This window comes from Hemitrygon akajei, chromosome 18 (genome assembly GCF_048418815.1).
Source record: "Hemitrygon akajei chromosome 18, sHemAka1.3, whole genome shotgun sequence".
Classification (NCBI taxonomy): Eukaryota; Metazoa; Chordata; class Chondrichthyes; order Myliobatiformes; family Dasyatidae; genus Hemitrygon; species Hemitrygon akajei.
Window position 1 is genome coordinate 15,567,889 of NC_133141.1, and position 19,937 is coordinate 15,587,825.

The 19,937-nt window shown below is 41.4% G+C and overlaps 1 protein-coding gene across 5 annotated transcripts in view; it reads left to right on the plus strand.

Moving 5' to 3' along the window:
• The window catches only part of LOC140741135 (tensin-2-like), a 255,607-nt gene that overhangs the window by 147,096 nt on the left and 88,574 nt on the right, over positions 1-19,937 (plus strand). For all 5 annotated transcript variants that reach the window (XM_073070944.1, XM_073070945.1, XM_073070947.1 and 2 more), the window contains exon 4: positions 11,573-11,617. In XM_073070944.1, coding sequence (XP_072927045.1) covers positions 11,573-11,617 — 45 coding nt within the window. The remainder of the gene's footprint in view (positions 1-11,572; positions 11,618-19,937) is intronic.

Consider the following 19,937-nt stretch of genomic DNA (forward strand, 5'->3'; position numbering starts at 1 on the left):
GTATCACCTTTTATAAAGTAAAATCAAGTGACAAAGGCAACAACAGGCTTCGTTTCCAGATGAGCTCAATGCCTTCTATACTCGCTTTGACTGTCAAAGCATGGAGGGGCAATCACAATCTCCCACAGCCCTCGATACACTTGTGATATTAGTCTCTGAGGCTGACATGAGAGCATCCTTCAGGCAGATGAACCCACAGAAATCATCCAGGCCAAACGAGGTACCTGGCCAAGTACTACAGACCTTTGCTGATCAACTGACTGGAGTGTTCACTGAGATCTTTAACTTCTCTCTTCGGCAGTCTGAGGTACACTTCACTTATACTGGTGCCTAAGAAGAACGTGATAACCTGCCTCAATGTCTATTGTCCCATTGTATCTACATCCACAGTGTTGAAGTGTTTTGAGAGGTTGGTGATCAACTCCTGCCTGAGAAGTGACTTGGATCTTCTCCAATTTGGCTACTGGAGCAACGTTCTCAGTAGGTGCCATCTCATTGATTCTTCACTCAACCCTGGAGCATCTGGACAGCAGATTCATACATGCATACATCAGGATGCTCTTTATTGATTACAGCTCAGTATTCAATACCATAATCTTCTCAGAACTAATCAATAAGCTTCAAGACCTTGGCCTCAATACTTCCCTGTGCAATTGGACTCTTAATTTCCTCACTTGCAGACTCTTGTCAGTTTGGATTGGCAACAGTATCTCCTCCACAATCTCCATCAGCACAGATGAACCACAAAACTGTATGCCTAGCCCTCTGCTCTGCTCAATTTACACTTATGATTGTGTGGCTAAGCACAGCTCCAATACCATATTCAAGTTTGCTGATGACACCACTGTCACAGGATGAATCAACAGTAGTGATGTATCAGCAAATAGGAGGCAGACTGGAAACCTGGCTGAGTGGTGCCATAACAACAACCTCTTACTCAATGTCAGCAAGACCAAGGGGCTGAGTACTGACTTCAAAGGAGGAAATCAGAGCTCTATAAGTCAATCCTTATTGAAGGATCAGCAAATTTAAATCCCTCAATGTTTTCATTTCTGTGGACCTGTCATGGGCCCAGCACACAAGTGCAATTAGTTACTGGACCCTGTGCGGATGTTACACCCTCCCCAGCTTCAGCAGTGAGCAATCTACCTTTGTCCATCGACTGTGCGAGACAGTAGTTGCTCGTAAAAGAACTGAATGATTTTTGTTATAGGTGCATCCTGCTTTGCTGATATATTTCCTCCTTTCCTGTGTAAATGACTTTGGGCAATATATCTTTGGGTTATCAAATCAACAAATGTTTGCTTTCATGGCAGAGTTGGATTAGGAATGCGCCGCAAAATACAGCTAACTTGCTTAGAGTCTGTCCTTCTATTTCAGAATCTCAATGCCAATTGTAATTGGCTTTGCACAGAGCTTGACTTGGGAAGATAGTTCTATGTGTGTGTTGGGGGTGGGGGGGGGGATAGATGGTAATGGGGCAGGGAAGATGTCACAATGACCCCAGCAACTTCATAGCAACATCATGAGTGGAGCTTGTGATCTGACTGATATTTATTCAAAGAGAATAAATTGAATAGAATAAATAAAGAGAATAAACAGTTGGGTAATCTGCTCTAGTAACTTACTACCCTTCTGGATTTCTACATATATAGCAGGCCAAGCAGCAGGTTGTGAATAACAAAACAAAATTAATGTTTTGAGTTAATAAACTTCCATTAGAACCCATTTGTCCAATTTTACCATGTTACTTTCTCCATAGATGCAGCCTGTTTTGCTTTATTCCTGGAACCCTAATTTTATTTCAGATTTCAAGCATCTGTAGTGTTTTGCTTTTTGTGGATTTTTAATCCTGACTGTGTGACTGACTTATCTTGTTGCATCTCTTCCTGTTCAGCTGTTAATTGTCTTGGATGTTTGCAGTCCTTCTGGCCATATTCAGATAGCTGAGAATATTGTTTATTTGACAGCTGAGTGATTAAGTACTGGAATCATAACCCAGAAACACAAGTTCAAATACCACCACGGCAGCTGGGATATTCAAATTATATTAATTAAACAGTCATAAAAATTCATCTTTTAGTGTTTGTTCACATGATATGGACATTATTGGCATATGTTGTTTATCCCCAATTGCTCCAGAACTGAGGCAATTAAGGGTCAACTATAGTGGTCATTTTGAGGTCACATATAGACCAGGTCAGGACAGAGTTCCTACATGAAAGGACATTAGTAAACCATATGAGTTCTTACAATAATCCAGTAGTCCCATGCCTACCAGCTACCATGGTGGGATTCACATACATGTCACTGGAGCAATAGCCCATAGCCAATTCCATAAACTAAACAGTACACATTCGTATTACCATAATTTCATGAAAGGCTGGGAGCCCAAAAATCCAGGTTGCAATGACCCCAGCAACCCCAGCAGTTCAAAATTGAAAATTATAATATCAGACATGGGGAATGGACAGTCTGAGGGGTCTGTTTCCAATCTGTATCTCTCTGTAACACTAAGTATTTCATAGGCTAAATGATGAACTCATTGCTAGCCAGTGATCATATAGTGATGGCCCAGGAGGAGTTCATTCAGCTCATTGTGCTCCATCACTTGGCACACCAAGAAACTAACCCATTCAGAACATCAGTCTGGAGTGTGGAGTCTGGATATGGACACTACCTGACTTTCTTTTAATAAACGGTATTTCTGTTTTTGCACATTTTTTATATCTATTCAATATACATAATTGATTTACTTCATTATTTATTATTATGTTTTATTTTATTTATTATTATTATTATTATTACTTTTCTCTCTCTGCTAGATTATGAATTGCATTGAACTGCTGCTGCTAAGTTAACAAATTTCACGTCACATGCCAGTGATAATAAACCTGATTCTGATTCTGATTCTGAGTGTGCGCACTAACAGGTTCCTTGGGTGATCTGGCCAAGGGTTAGAAATGCCAGGTGCAAGCAGGGGTTCCTGTTAGAACTTTAGCAGATACTTTGCATTTTATGCAGAACCTTTAACATTAGCAAAGCACCCAGGATGTTTTCCAAGAGTGATTTTTAAACATAAATTAACACTAAGCCACATGAGGAAATATTGGAGCAACAATCAAAAGATTAGTCAGTAAGGGAAACTTTAAGCAGGAGTATGGAGAGAGATGGAGATGTTTAGACAGAATTGCAGAGCCAGCACTATCAGTGGTTGAGTGATAAGGGCCAGAGATGACCATGAGACCAAAGTTGGAATAGTTTGGACATCTTAGAGGGATAGAAGGCTGAAGGAAATTAAAGACAGAGAGAGGTAAGACTAGGGAAGAATTTGAAAGGTGGGTGAGAATTTTTAAATGGAGACATTGCTTAATTGGGAGCTGTAGTGAATCAGTGAACATAGGGGTGAATGATAATGGCTGTGTGTTAGGACACAGCAGCAAAGTTAGGTACTAGCTTGAATGCTGTTCTTTGTAGACATCATTTTCCTACTTTGGTCTGTTCTCTGGGGCTCAGACAAGAGCCAGTGGTCCTCCTACTGCATATCGTTTGAATTTGAAAGGATTAATAGGCAACATTGATCATGCTTTAGTCATTCAGGTCAAGAAAGCAAGTCATTCAGATTTGCACTATCAGTGGTACAACACTGTTTTGGAACTATTACATCCTAATCAGCAGGAAGACCAGTGAAGAGAAACAGTGATGGGATTATATAGTACTTGCTCCAGAATTTCACAACCAGGTAGCTTTCATTGTGGATGGAGGGAGGCAATCAACTTAATGGTTTGGAGGTTTTGAGGGGAGGGGAATAATGCATCAGATATATCTTGTATACTTCCAGTCACCCCATTACTCTATTCTTTCCTTCCTTTCTCTTTCACCTGCTAGCTAACTAACTTCCCCTTAAAAACATCTGTGCTTGTTACTCAACTTTGGGAGGACAGTTGCATTGTAGCTAATTTACTATGTTAATCCCTAGATGTCTGGATTATTGAGTTTTAAACCCACCGCTGCAGCTGGAGAATTTAAATTCAGTTAATACATTTGAAATTTAAGAAAAGAAACTGGAATCACTAATCATAGCCATAAAGCTACCAGATTGTTGTCAAGGCATGCACTGAGTAAATCAATATAAGGGATAAACCTATCTCACCAATCTTTCTGTGATAGAAGCATCTGTCCATAACAGCTTTAACAGAAATGATGAGCACGCAGTCCTTGTGGAGATTTAGCCGTCTTCACACTGAGGAACTGCCATCATTTTAAACAGGGTAGGTTTAGAACACATCTGGCTACTCAAAACTGGACATTCACACGAGGTGCTGTGGACCATCAGCAGCAGCAGAAATGTTCACTCTCACAACCTGTAATGCCATGACCTAGCATGACCCTCATTCCACCCTTCCTATCAAGACACAAGACATTTTGCAGATGTTGAAGGAACTCGGCAGATTAAAGTTCAAAGTAATTTTTTCTGCATTTTGGAGATGGATATGGATTTAGGCTATGGTTTATGGACTTTCTTTTCAGACTTATTGCTTTTTATATTTTGTAGGTTTTTTTGTCGTCCGCTCTTTCTGTTTTTTGTGTGGGGGAGGGGGATTTGGGGTTGATGTTCTTGTGTCTTTTGTGCAGGGGGAGGGAGGTTTGGGGGTCAATGTTCTTGTTGTGTTTTGTTTGTTTTTTTGTGTGGGGGAGGGGGATTTGGGGTTGATGTTCTTGTGTGTTTTGTCCAGGGGAAGGGGGTCTTGGAGGGGGAGTCAATCTTCATGTTGCTTCTTGTTGTGTTTTTTTTTACTGGAGGAGGGGGATTTGGGGGCTGATGTTCTTGTTCCATTTTGTGTGGGGGAGGGGGTTTGGGGGTTGATGATCATGTTGCCGTTCTTTCTTTTCTCTTGGTTTCATGGCTATCTGGAGAAGAAGAATCTCAGAGTTGTATACTTTGATAATAATTGAACATTTGAACCTTTTGAATATACAACCCTGAGATTCATTTTCTTGTGAGCAATCACATTAACCACAAGAAACACAATAGAATCAATGGAAGATCTCACCCAATAGGAGAGAAAACAGAAAACAATCAGCGTGCAAAAAAAACCAACAAATTGTGCAAATACAAAAAGAAAGAGAAGAAAAAAATAATAATAAATAAATAAATAAACAATAAATATTGAGAAAATTAGATGAAGAATCCTTGAAAGTGAGTCCATAGGTTGTGGGAACAGTTCAGTGATGGGTTGAGTGATGTTATCCCCTCTGGTTCAAGAGCCTGATGGTTGAGGGGCAATAATTGTTCATGAACTTGGCGGTGTGGGTCCTGAGGCTCCTGTACCTTCTTCCTAATAGCAGCAGTGAGAAGAGAGCTTGGCCTGGATGGTAGGGGCCCTTAATGGTGGATACTGTTTTCCTGCATATATAGAGGGAAATAAACAATCGACATTTTGGGCTGAGATCCTTCATCAGGACTGGAAAGGAAGGGGGCGGAAGCAAGAATGAGAGGGTGGGGTTGGGGGAGGAGTACAAAATGATAGCTGAGACCAGGTGGTGAGGAAGGTGGATGGGTGGGGGAGGGGAGATGGAAGGGGTTCTGTGAGAAGCTAGGAGGTGATAGGTATAAGAAGTAAAGGGATGAAGAAGAAAGAATCTGCTGGAGAAGCCAGTGGACCATGGAATAAAGGGAAGGAGGTGAGAAGGCCATCAGAATGAGGTCAGACGCAGGTTGGGAGAGAAACACCTCACATTCTGTCTTGGGAGTCTCCAACCAGATGGCATCAACGCAGACTTAAACCTCTTGCATCCATAGCTGCTGCTTGGCCTGCTAAGTCAAGGTGAGGTGGGGGTGGGGAGTGATGAGGCATGAGCAAACAAGCAAGATCAAGGGACAGGCAGTGGGCTGCTATTCTGATCTCTTCCCTCTGCCCCCTTTCTTTTCAGTCCTGATTAGAGTCTCAGCACAAACTATCGACTGTACATTTTCCTCCATAGATACTGCATGACCTGCTGTATTGCTGACCATTAATATCGAGGGATGACCCTGATGAGAGTCTAATCTGCATGAATACAATAGACAACTATGTGATCTCACAATAGATGAATGCTCTTATCAAATTGTAAATGGTTGTGGACAATTAAATAACTAAAGGGAGGAGGATGTTCGATTGTGGTAGGGTCTAGAATGTGAAGGCTAAAGAATAGACTGTAGCATTTATGACCACATTAGTGCCAAGTAGATGATCGTCTGTTTCTTCCTGGAATCTCCAATATCACAGAAGCTGGTCTTTAACCATTTGATTTGTTCCCTTAAATCTACATCTTCTAGAAGTAAGAAGGACAAGGTAACTTGTGCATAAGCACACTAATCTCTGCTGGTTGCCCTTCCTACTTGGAAGTGCACTCGGTGGCCACTTTGTTAGGTACACCAGTGCACCTGCTCATTAATACAAATATCTAATCAGCCAATCATGTGGCAACAACACACTGCATAAAAATATGCGGTTTCTAGTTCCTGGGTGTCAAGATCTCAGAGGATCTAACCTGGTCCCAACATATTCAAGGCAAGACAGCGGCTATCCTTTTTTAGGAGTTTGAAGAGATTTGATATGTCAACAAATACACTCAAAAACTTCTGAGAGGCTGCATCACTGTCTGGTATGGGGGGTGGGGGGGCTACTGCACAGGACCGAAAGAAGCTGCCGAGGGTTATAAAATTAGTCAGCTCCATCTAGCCTACAAAGTACCCAGGACATCTTCAAGGAGTGGTACCTCAGAAAGACAGCATCCATTATTAAGGACCTCCAGTACCCAGGGCATGCCCTTTTCTCACTGTTACCATCAGGTAGGAGGTACAGAAGCCTGAAGGCACACACTCAGCGATTTAGGAACAGCTTCTTCCCCTCTGATTCCTATATGGACATTGAACCCTTGGACACTGCCTCACTTTAAAAAAAAATATAGTATTTCTGTTTTTTTGCACAATTTTTAATCTATTCAATATACATATACTGTATAAGGTATACTGAATAAGATTCGTTTATTTTTTTCTTTAATATTATGTATTGCATTGAACTGCTGCTGCTAAGTTAACAAATTTCACATCACATGCTGTTGATAATAAACTTGATTCTAATTCTGAAGTCATTAAGAGGTTCAGTCATTGTGCAGACCAACATCAGAATGGGGAAGAGATGTGATTTAAATGACTTGATTACGGAATGATTGTTGGCAGGATGGTTTGAGTATCTCAGAAACTGCTGATTTCCTGGGATTTTCATGCACAACAATCTTTAGAGTTTACATAGAATAGTGCAAAAACAAAAAAAATCTAGTGAGCAGCAGTTCTGTGGATGAAAATGCCTTGTTAATGTGAAAGGTCAGAGGAGAATGGCCAGACTGATTCGAGCTGACAGGAAGGCGATAGTAACTCAAATAACCACGCACTACAACAGTGGTGTGCAAAAGAGCATCTCTGAATACACAACATGCCTACCTTGAAGTGGATAGGCTACAGCAGCAGAAGACCACACCAGGTTCCACTCCTGAACCTAATAAAGTGAACACTGAGTGTATATTGCTGGTCCTTCATCATCACTGGATCTGAATCTTAGAACTCTCTCCAACATCACTGTAGAAGTATCTTCATAAGGTATGCAGCAGTTCAGGAAGGCTCACCACTACTTTCTCAAGTGCAACTAATGCAGTAACTCCAAGATTCTGAAAAATTATTAAATTAAAGCAAAATCCACTTGGTTCCTCCAGGAAGGAAGTCTGTTGTCCTTAGCCAGTTTGGCCTATATGTGTCTATAATGGCCCAACTGGACTGCAGGAATTTTATTGGTTATTGGTAACAGTCTTGACATTGATGAGTCTCACATTTTCACTTCTTCATGAGGGAAAGGGTAAAGATACACAGAGGAAGAAGAGAATTTGATTTCAGCACAAATTACTGCAAAGAAACAAGGTTGGATTGAGCAGCTATAAAAGGCATTGAAAGAACACAGAACATAGAAATCTACAGCACATTACAGGCCCTTCAGCCCACAATGTTGTGCCGACCATGTAACCAACTCTAGAAACTGCCTAGAATTACCCTAACACATAACACTCTATTTTTCTAAGCTCCATGTATCTGAGAGTCTCTTAAAAGACCCTATTGTATCCGCCTCTACCACTGTCACTGGCAGCCCATTCCACGCAGCCACCACTCTCTGGGTGGGAAAACTTACCTCTGACATCCCCCCGTACTTTCTTCCAAGCACCTTAAAACTATGCAACACACACGAAATGCTGGTGGAACGCAGCAGGTCAGTCAGCATCTATAGGGAGAAGCGCTGTCGACGTTTTGGGCCGAGACCCTTCGTCAGGCCCGAAACGTCAACAGTGCTTCTCCCTATAGATGCTGCTTGACCTGCTGCGTTCCACCAGCATTTCGTGTGTGTTGCTTGAATTTCCAGCATCTGCAGATTTCCTCGTGTTGACCTTAAAACTATGTCCTCTTGTGGCAACCATTTCAGCCCTGGGAAAAAGCCTCTAGCTCTCCACACAATCAGTGCCTCTCATCATCTTATACATCTCTATTAGGTCACTTCTCATCGTCCGTCGCTCCAAGGAGAAAAGGTCAAGTTCACTCAACCTATTCTCATAAGACATGCTCCCCAATCCAGGCAACATCCTTGTAAATCTCCTCTGCACTCTTGCTATAGTATCCACATCCTTCCTGTAGAGAGGTGACCAGAGGTATGGAGGTATAGCCTTTCAGGAACATACAGGAAGTACCAAAGGTGCAGTACAGAGTGAATGCTATGGTGGTATTGTCTTGCAACAACAAGGAAGGTCAAAGTTTACACTGCAACAGCTTGCAGCTCAAGATACGATCTGAAAACAGCTTGGGATGATATAGATGCCCTTATGTTCTCTTCAAAATAATATCAAAGTAAATTTATTATCAAAGTACATATATGTCAACATATACTGTACAACCCTGATGCTAAATCTGCAATAAATTTAAAGTCAACCTGCATTGTGGATGTGATCAACATAAGTGGTCATTGGGACCAGTAGCCATTGTGTAAAGATATCCTTTTGTAAAAAAAAGTATTTAGCACCTCTCCACGATCTATGTAAAATGATGACTGGATATTTGCTTGGAAAGGCTAAACTACTTTCTCTACGGATTATAATGTATCAGTGTTGGAATATGTTTAAGGCCCTAATCAATTTCAGGTTTATAGTAGATTTAGCTGTGGCAGTTGCAACATTCTTTGATTAAGTTAGTGTGCATCGCCTGAAGGGAAGTTACTCTTCATGATTTGAAGGTTCAAGGCACAGATTAAATCTGATTTACTGATTTTGATTCTTAACATGTTAGCTCCTTCCTTTGAGTAGGATCCTGTTTATGTCAGAAGCAGAGTTGAGGACTTTGCAGAAAAATCCTTTAATTGAAAGTTCACAGATTTATTCAAATGCAAATTTTTGGAGGGGATTTTAAATTTCAGTAAAGTATGTTTGAGTACAAAGGACATAACTAAACAGAGATCTAGGGACTACAAAAGAGAGGTTGGTCAAAATATGGAATTCTAATCCAGTACCAAAAACTAGCAAATTATACTTTAGATTTGTGGTTTCTGGGAAGTGCGTTGAGATAAACCCCGACTCTAATAACAGTGCTCATCGTTTTGGGAAGAATTTCAACAAAGTTCATCGTTGAACACCTCCCCCCACCCTGCCCATAATTCCAGAGAACTGAGCTCACCAGTTTTTTCATTAACAACCAGAGGATTCAATATCAACAAAACAACCTTAATTACATGACACCTTTAAGTTAGTGAAACATCCCGAGGCTCTTACCAGCAGCCTTGGCAAAGTAAAGAATGACACTGAGGCACATAGGAAGATATCAGGATGTGTGGCAAATGCTCATTTACAGTGATCGATTTTAAGTAGGAGAAAGTATGAGAGAGTTGGAGAGGTTTAGGGAGGGAATTCCAGGGCTCAGGTAGGGCCCAGGCAAATCATGGCATAGCCGCCAGTGGTGGAGTGATTAAAACTAGAGATGTTAAAAGAAACAGAATTAGGAAAGTGCAGAGATGAAAGGCAGTTTGAACCAGAGATATGAGGAGTAAGGCCCTGGAGGGAATTGATTATCAAGATGAAAATGTTACCCTTGAGTCATGACCAGGACCAGAATGGATCAGCAAGTGTGGGGTGACAGCTGAATAGGACATTGGACACAGCATTTTAGTCAAGTGACTGTTTTGGAAAGGTGGGAAGTCAGCCAGGAGTGTGTTAGCAATAGTCTGTTTTAGAGGTAACAGAAATTAATTGGAGAACACCCAGGGTGGAGATTTAAAGGGGCTTTGTCTCAGTGATTGTGTGAAATGAAGCCAAGCCAGGTGGAGAGAGTCAGACAAACACTGGAACTGAAAGAGCTCTCTGTCTGGATTTGCTTTCCATCTTATTAATGTTCTGTAGATGGATGTACAGATGTAGGCTTCTATAAACGGAGACTACAGTTTATACTGTCAATCTTCTTAACAGCTATTGAATTAGAATCAATGACCAAACAGCCAAATGCAAGAAATCTATTTGAGGTGCAGCAAGCTTGGGTCACTGGTTTTAGGAGCAAACCCACAGTGAGGCTGACTGCTTCCACACTTAATGGAAGCAAAGTCCATCATTGTTCCAGCTCTGAATCCAGAGTTACCTGTGGATCAAAAGCAACAAAAGTCTCACTCTGCTGACTCTAAGGGGCTTAATGGAAAGAAGTTGGAGCAGTGCCAATTTCTTCCAGCATGCAAAGTTGTGCAGAATTCATAAAATCATTCACTTCACTCACAGGACACAATCTGCATTGCTCTGAGCAATGCAGAGTTTTGCCCCAGGTTCAAGTTCAGGTTTGTTTTTGGAAGAATGTGTAGGGAGATTTAATCTGCACCTGATCCACCTAGCATCAAACTGCAAGACAAAAACTCTGAAGTATTGATGGTATTTTCATTGTGCCTGGGCTGTGTGTGTCACACTACACGTGCTCAGATGTGATGCTTTATTCTGGCTGTCAATACCTGCTGTATTAGCATCAACAGCTATTTACCTTTACTGCTTCCTCAGTTGTCTCCTGTGAGCCTCAAAGTTGTGGAGCTGATCTTCTCTTACAACTTCTTTTCGTTCTGCTACATACACCTTTTGAAATGCCAAGTATGATGTCACTGAATCACTATTTCATTCAACCTTGCCTGGACCTGAGCCCAGGTTTGCATGGTGAGCAAATGTTCTCGGCCTTGGGCTGCACTCTGAACTTAAGACTGTGCTTTATTCAGAGGGTCTATGCCTGGGCCTTTCACCTTGGCTTCCCCATTTTAAACTGCACAAAGCTTTGGCTTCTAAGCCTCCAGTTTGTATTAGGAGAGGATTGATGTAAATTGGAGCAAGTCTCAAAAGTGGTGTGTGACAACAGCATAGAAATTGAATTATGGAGCTATCAGTATAAAATGTGCAGAACAAATTAGCTGCTGAGCCAGTTCACATCCTGTATTTGTTTCAAATGACTTCAACCTTTGAGCTTTATTGTGTTTTGCAGGTAATGACCATCTGTGTGCCTCCAGCCCCGCGCAGCCTTGAACTTGTAAGTACCCTGGCACACTGTGCCACCAAAAATGATGGGTGTGTGACCTGTTTAGCTACACTAATGCTTTTGCCAAGCTTTACCTTTGTCCATAGATTCCTGCTCTCATTGATTCAACTTTGTGTCAGTTTAGGACATCAGGATGTCATTGTCAGTGCTTGTTCCATTACCTGCCATTGGAGGGCCTTCTTGCCTGTCCATCTTGGAAACGTGAAATCTTCCATCTTCCTGACGCATTGCTCAAAGTATTTACATAAAATACCAGGGCATATAATCTAGGTGATAGTGACAGCAAGGAGACATTGCTATAGTCTCAGAAAGTGCTAGGTGCCTGACTTGATGAGTATTTTCACAGTTTTTGATTTTTATTTCAGACTCCCAGTATTTGCAGTTTTTAATTTCCAGTCACCATAATCTTCCTTATTCTCCTGGTCCACCTTTGTTTCTCTCTTTTGCTTATTGTGTTTTCAATGCAGTGAAGAAGGAGTGCAGCTTTTGGAGGTGATATTTTATCCCATGAGACATTAAACGGAAGCCCTACCTACTCCCTCAGGAGAATGTGAGAGACCCTGTACCACTATTGGGAACAGAGGCAGAGGAGTTTTCCCTGTTGTCTTGCCTAATATTTATTCCAGAGCCTAAATTGCAGTACCCATTCACAGGATGTCCATGGCCACACTTGCCTCTGCAGAGATGGGACAACAAGTATCCTGCCAACCCTGCTGCCTTGGTCATTCTACGAGGTTCAGTGCTCTAAATTAGAGGGCAGAAATTGAGGCCTCATCCACAGACCACCATGATGGCCTTCTGATGTTTTCTTTAACAGTTCCTAAATGTCTCATGATTAGAGATAATTAGGTACAGATGAAGAACATTTAAATAATTCAAAAGAAATTCTTAAATAAGTAATTTCATTTCAAAACAATATTCAATCTACTGTATGTAAATAAATTAATATTTTTTAAAGTGGGGGAAAAAATGCCGGCTGGTGGTGTAGTGGTATCTGCACCGGACTTTGAGGCAGGTGGTTCCCGGTTTGAATCTGGTCAGCTCCTTGCACACTTTCTATCCGTGCTGGGTTGAGCATCGTGCTAGCAATTTGGCCTCGTAAACAACAGACAAGTGCTAAAGAAACAGCAAGTTTGCTGCCCAATGTGTCATAAGGCATGGAGAGGAACGACAGAGTGAAAAATAAGCCACTTACCCTTGCAGTGTGGTTCAGTAACCCCTTTGTGTGATTTGGTCTTCAAGTTGCTGACACTAGCTGTAGTTTTACTGTGGGACCATCAGCACAATTTACCCCATATCTGACCATTGAATTGAATTGACTTTATCTCTTACATCCTTCACATGCATGAGGAGTAAAAATCTTTACATTACGTCTCCGTCTAAATGTGCAATGTGCAATATGCAATCATAGTAATTTATAATAAATAGAACAGTCAATGTAATATAGAGTACACTGAAATCAGCGTGAGTTCATCAGTCTGATGGCCTGGTGGAAGAAGCTGTTCCGGAGCCTGTTGGTCCTGGCTTTTATGCTGCAGTACCGCTTCCCGGATGATAGCAGCTGGAATAGATTGCGGTTGGGGTGACCTTGTAAATGTCCTGAATAGTGGGAAGTTCACAACTACAGATGTGCTGGGCTGTCCGCACCACTCTCTGCAGAGTCCTGGGATTCAGGGAGGTACAGTTCCCATACCAGACAGTAATGCAACCAGTCAGGATGCTCTCAATTGTGCTCCTGTAGAAAGTCCTTAGGATTTGGGAGCCCATACCAAACTTCCTCAACCGTCTGAGGTGAAAGAGGTGCTGTTGTGCTTTTTTCTCCACACAGCTGTTGTGTACAGACCACGTGAGATCCTCGGTGATGTGGATGCTGAGGAACTTAAAGCTGTTCACTCTCTCAACCCCAGATCCATTGATGTCAATAGAGGGGTTAGCCCATCTCCATTCCTCCTATAATCCACAAACAGCTCCTTTGTTTTTGCTGCATTGAGGGAGAGGTTGTTTTCTTGACACCACCGTGTCAGGGTGATGACTTCTTCCCTGCAGGCCACCTCGTTATTGTTTGAGATGAAGCTAATCAATGTAGCGTCATCGGCAAATTTAGTTAGCAGATTGGAGCTGTGGGTGGCGACACAGTCATGGGTATTGTGGTGAACTACATATACCTGTCTGGACTGCTCCTGTGGCTCCTCCCACAGACCCCTGTATAAAGGCGATTGAGGCCAGAGCCCGGCCTCATTCTCCAGGATGTAGTGTTGTTCATTCTTCCAGTCAATAAAAGCCGATACCTCGCTTCTTACGTCTCAGAGTGAGTTATTGATGGTGCATCAGGTAATCAGAGAGTAAAGGAGGAGACTCAGTATGCAACCCTGAGGGGCTCCTGTACTGCGAGTCAGAGGGTTAGAGGTGACTCTTACCACCTGCTGGCGATCTGACAGGAAGTCCAGGATCCAGCTGCACAAGGCAGGGTGACCTGGGTCACAATACTATAAAAAGAAAGAGTAACTCTGTTGGGTACAAGGTTGAGAAATTAATCTGCTTGGCCTACTTCATTCAATAGGACACAAAGCCAATCACTTAAGTACTGGTAAAGCAAGCAGTCTTAATTCTGTTGATTTTGTCTTTGTGATTGTGATTTCTTGTAATTTACTGATAAGAGCACTCTGTTCTGTCAGTACCTGTGGCGAGTTAAATTGGCAGCAGTTTGATCACACTACAGAGGTGTGGCAAAGGCACCATACTATTATCAAACTGAAGATCAGCATTTCAGGAAACCAACCAGGTTGTGCACATAAATTTATTTGATCAGGCAAATGCTAATTACATTGCAAACAGTGGCGAAGTATCCACAGGGTTTAACCGTTTAGTCATAAAGCAATTAAATGGCAGGCACCTGTATCCTTTTAATTATTTTCAAGAAGCAGCTCATTCTGTGTACATCACCATTATTTGTAATCAAAAGCTGCTGGTTTCAAATGCAATAGTAATGAAAGCGGCACAGCCTGACTATCTCTGTCATGTTGATGAGTGAGTAAATACTGTAAAATGAGCCCTTCTGCTGTGTCAGTATCCTGTCCTCTGCATTGACCAGTTTATGTAGTGCTTTCAGTTCAAAAGCTGTGAGACAGGTTTCAACACTGGCTGTGTGGCCCAGTTAACATTCCCCTCACCTGAACTAGTCGGTTCAAATTTTAACTTGCTCCTTTTGACTCATTATCGAATTTTAACTGGTGGACTGTAGGGAACTTCTTTAAAAAATGGATACCATGGGCTATGATCATCTCATTCAGTCCTAGCCATGGTGTTAACCCAGAGAAGCAATTTTGGATTCCCAACCTGGGCCTGGAAAGGTAAGCTATTTTTAATTTTAGTTTTGTTTCCTTGTGAGCCAGGAAGAGACTTGAGGTCTCTCCACTGCCACACCCCCACCCCACCCTCGCAATGCCCTACTGACACTGCCCTATCCTTCCACTTCTCCAACTCCGAACTACTTAGCTGACTGCCCAGTGTCGGTCTTCTGGGTGCCCTGATTACTTATTCCCACAGCCAGCCAGGAGCTTGTGTTTCTCTTTCAACTGGGGCCTTCAGTAGATGAACAGCAGGACTTCAAGGCTCTTGAATCCGAGTTGTACTACAGGTCTCTTGTTCTCCTTTGAGCCTTCCCGTATCACCTCCCACTGGCGTTAAAGGCTGGATTTACAGAACTGAAACTGGCACCCAGTGCAAGCTAGAAAACTAGGCCTCCATTCTCTGGAGTTTAGAAAATAAGAGATAATGCTATTGAAACTAACAAAATAATATTACAGGAATCTACTGGGCTGGATGATATTTCCCTTGGATAAGGAGTCTACAAACCAGGAGTCAAAAGTTTCAAAATAAAGGATGGGCAGTTTTTTATGACTAAATGGAAAAAAAATTCTTCACTCAGAAAGTGAATCTTTGAGATTCTCTTTTCCAGAAGAATGTAGACAATTGCTCATTAAGTATGTGTCATACACAGGTTGATGGATTTCTGAATTTAGGAAATGAAGGGATATGGGGATAAGACAGAGGTTGAGAATCAGCCATGATATCGTTGAGTGGTAGAGCAGTTCAGGAGGCTGAGTGGCTTACTTTTGCTTCTATTTCCATCTGTCTTCACATTGGAGATAATTATTCTGAGAATGATAAAACACAAATACAGTGGACTCCAGTTAATTGGGACATATTGTGACCAGTACATTTTGGCCCAATTAAGTGGCTGTCCGATCAGCCAAAATTTCATGGAAATAGTTGAAAAGGTATTAAAAAAGACAAACTAATTTTAACTGAGTAATAAATTTTGTATTTAAATGAAATACAAAACAAATTAGAACATTACCAATAAGACTACAGTACTATAAAACTGTGTATTAGTTCCTCATAGTTGTTGATGGAGGAATTCATCCAGTGTGCGCTTCCATTTTTTTTTCAATTGACTGTAAATGAACAAAATCAGTGCAGATAATGGATTGCCTTCATACAGTGCTTCTGACAATTACAACCTTTAAATCTTCATTTTAATTGTAACATTCAAGATGATTGTTAATACTTTCAAATTCTTTGTAATTCCTAACTTGTTGAAGTAGTAAAATTATTTCATTTTCACTCCCAGCCGTTTCTTGCATCTCTAAGCCTAAATGCTTGAACCACAGTGAGCAAAACAGTCCTGGGTTTTCTTGCTGCTTATTTCTCACCAACTATCAGTGACAACAAACACTGCAGTTTGAGCACAAACGCATGCAACCGATGCTATCCCTGAGCATGGTGTAGTGTCTAACAGCCATGCAAATGCACATGACTGACCATAGTTAGACCATAGTTAAGCAACAGTCTCCTGTCCCAATTAAGCAGCATTGTGTCCCGAATACGCTTGTAAATAAAGGGAGACCCAGCTATTTTCTTGATTTGTTTTTGTTTACGAGGTATACCAAATAAGTGGTTGCCCCGATTAATCAGTGGTCCAATTAACTAGAATCCACTGTATATATAAAACTAGAATACTGTCCCCCTGTTCTCCTATTTTTCCATTTACCTGTTCTTCTTGCCAGTCTTATACACTGTCCAGTGATGTATCTTGTTGGACCTTTTTTCCCTGATAGCTTCCAATATCAGTCATTCCAATTCTCCTTCCACTTTTGTTGCTCTGCACCCAATGGCCACTTTAGAGTCCAGATCACATTTTGCAGAATTGGTTTAATGGCTGGTTTGCCAGCCTGTGATAAACTGAGATAGGGAAGTTTGGTCAACCGATCTCTGAGTCAAGCATTGCACAAAATTTACTTCAGTTATTTGGTGATATGAGACAAGCTCCTTGGAGCAGACGAAGCTCAGCAGAGATCAGATAGAGTGTTTAAAGTCATTAAGAATTTAATTAGAAGAAGTATTTCCAGTGGCAGAAGGGCCAGTAATCAAGATACCAAAGGTTTAAGATAGTTGGCAAATCCAGAGAGACAACAAGGATGTTTTCTGTTTGTAAGTGTCTTAATGGGATCATAGAATCATTACAGCACAAAAGGAAGCCACTTGGCTCATTGAGTTAATGTCAGCTCCATGGAAAACAATACACTGAGTCGCATTTCCATGCTCTTTCCCCAGAAGTTCTTTTTTCCCCCGCATCTTTCCAATTAGTGTCATAGAGCAATACAACACAGAAACAGGCCTTTCAGCTCGCAGACTGACCTGACCATCAACCACCTATTCACACAAATCTGACTTTCATCTCATTTTATTCTCCCCACATGCCCATCAACTCCTGGATTCTACCCTTCACCTACATACAAGAGACAGTTTACAGCAGCCACCACTCTACTGACCTGCACATCTTTGGAATGTGGGAGGAAAGCAAACACCCAGCAGAAAACCACACAGCAAAAGGAAAAATGTGCAAACTCCACACAAACTGCACATGAGGTCAGGATCCAACCTGTGAGGCAGTTCTTCTAAAAGCTCTGCCACTGTTCTGTGCCAAATGACTCTTTCCAGTACCTGTAAGTGAGCTCCACATCACTATTGTAAAATAGTTTCCCCCACATTCCCCCCCCCCCCCCCCGTATCTATTGGCCAAAACTTTATTACTGTGTTCCCCAGTCCTTTAGCTCTATACCAATGGGAAGACCATTTGGAAGGCAGGCAAAAGCAGATTTAATAGAAACTTCCCATAAGAAATTGGATTATTATGGGAAAGGTAGTGAAGATAAAGTTACCAGGTTTACAGGGAAGGAGCAGACAAATGGGACCGATGGGCAAGCTCTTCTGATGAACTGGCACAACTATGATAATCCGTATTGGCATCTGTGGTGTATTATGCTCTGGTATACAGTATATAAATAGTTGCTCCAATAAACCTGTTGCCATTTCCAGCAACCCAGCAGATTCTGGACAAAGGCATCTAGAGGGTTAACTCAGCCACCTCATCTACCAGTGTTGGAGCACTGAATGTTGAACAAGCAGTGGGTTGCTACTCTAATCTCAGATCAAGCTGATAACTTCAGTAACTGTTGTTGGGCTCCCCAGGCCTTTTTGCCCTTATGAGTCAGAAAAATTCCATACCTCCCTGGTTTTTATTATGGTTGCTATGTACAGCTTGAGAGTTGTAATTGGGAAGGAAAGCATAAGATGGGAAAGCTCCATCCACCTTCAGTCAGCTGAGAATTTTGCCACCTTTGTCAGCACTACTCACCGAAAGCTTGCCGTCGAATTGGGCCCATGTGGCAAGGCATTTATACATGTCATGATTCTGAGGATATAAAGAGATAGAATCAAGAAGAGGTCATTATTTGCCTTAAACCTGCTTCACCTTTCAGTAAAATCCTCTCCCTCATATCTTTCCCATACAGTCCCTATATCTGAGGCTCCAGCACACTTTCCAGGAACTGTAAATCCAGAGGTGCATGTGGAAGATTTCAGAATAACCCGGCCAATTCTATATATCCACTGAGTGTATTCCCTGACACCTATCACTCAAGTGCTGTAGAACCAAGCAGTGTCCCTATTAATCTCCTTCCCTAAAAAAAACTTTCAGGACCCCTGATATACAAATACCATTTATATATACCAGACTGTCAATATAGTCTGTGCACACAAACATTTTAAACTTATTTGCTTAATGGAGAAGTTCTCTAGGTAGGCATAGCATAGTGGCTATGTCATTGAATTTGAATCCAAGGGTTTGAACTATAATATGAAGACCTGAGGTTCAAATCCCAGCACTGTGGTTATTTAATTGAATTAATTTAAATCTAAATTTTAAAAAAATGTTATTTGTAAGGGTAACTGTGGAATAACTGAGCTGTCAAATCTGATACCCCTTGCTGTGCTTATGCAAGCCATTCAGTTTGTGGATCAATTAGTGATGGATGGGTCTAGCTCATAACTCTCATTTCCCATGAATATAAATGAAATGAAAATGGGATATTCTAAAGCAATACTCTTGTATCCTGTGTTTTTTAAAAACCATATTCAGTCATAGCATATTAATGTTACTGACATTTGCCATCTATCTATTTGCCCCTGAATTAATGGTTTGTCGTTTTCCTGCACTGCACTCTTTCAGTAGCTTTTATACTTTTTTTCTGCATTGTTATTGTTTTACATGTATTACCTCAATGCACTGCGTAATGATCTGATCTGTATGGACAGTTTGCAAAACAAGCTTTTCACTGCATCTTGGTACATGTGACAATAATAAACTGATACCAATACCACTATCAATGTACATTTGGTGGGTCTGGAATCACAGAGAGACCAAAGCGGGTAAGTCCTCTGAAGAACTCTAGTGAACCAGGTAGATTTTATGATCATTCAGTTCCCAAGATAAGTTTTTACTTACTTTAAAAAAGAATGTTATTTTGCAAGGTTAACAAGAATTTAAGCTCTACTACTGCTGTGGTGAGATATAAATGTATATCTTTAGATCACTGCTGGTTACTAGACCAGTCATTTAACAACTACACTACTTAACCCATCAGTTGTGCTTTCTGGCAAGGGAATGGTTCACTAATGTCACTTCAACATAGTTGCTCCAGTGCGTTGGCCCAAAGCTCCCTAGTGGGACCCCCAGCATCAGCTTCAATTTGAGAGGTTTTCATTGGAGAACATTGCAAGATTCATAAATATTTGCCCTCTTTAAATGTTTAAATTTACTGCTGGGTCACATTCAGCACCAGAACTTTATAGAAAGGGTTGTTTTTAGACTGAGTAATAATAAAAACACCTGTGGTGCGCAAATAATTCTCCCAGGCAAAAGGCAGGAGGGCCCTACAAAATGTTTTTTTCTCTCTGTGTGAATCTT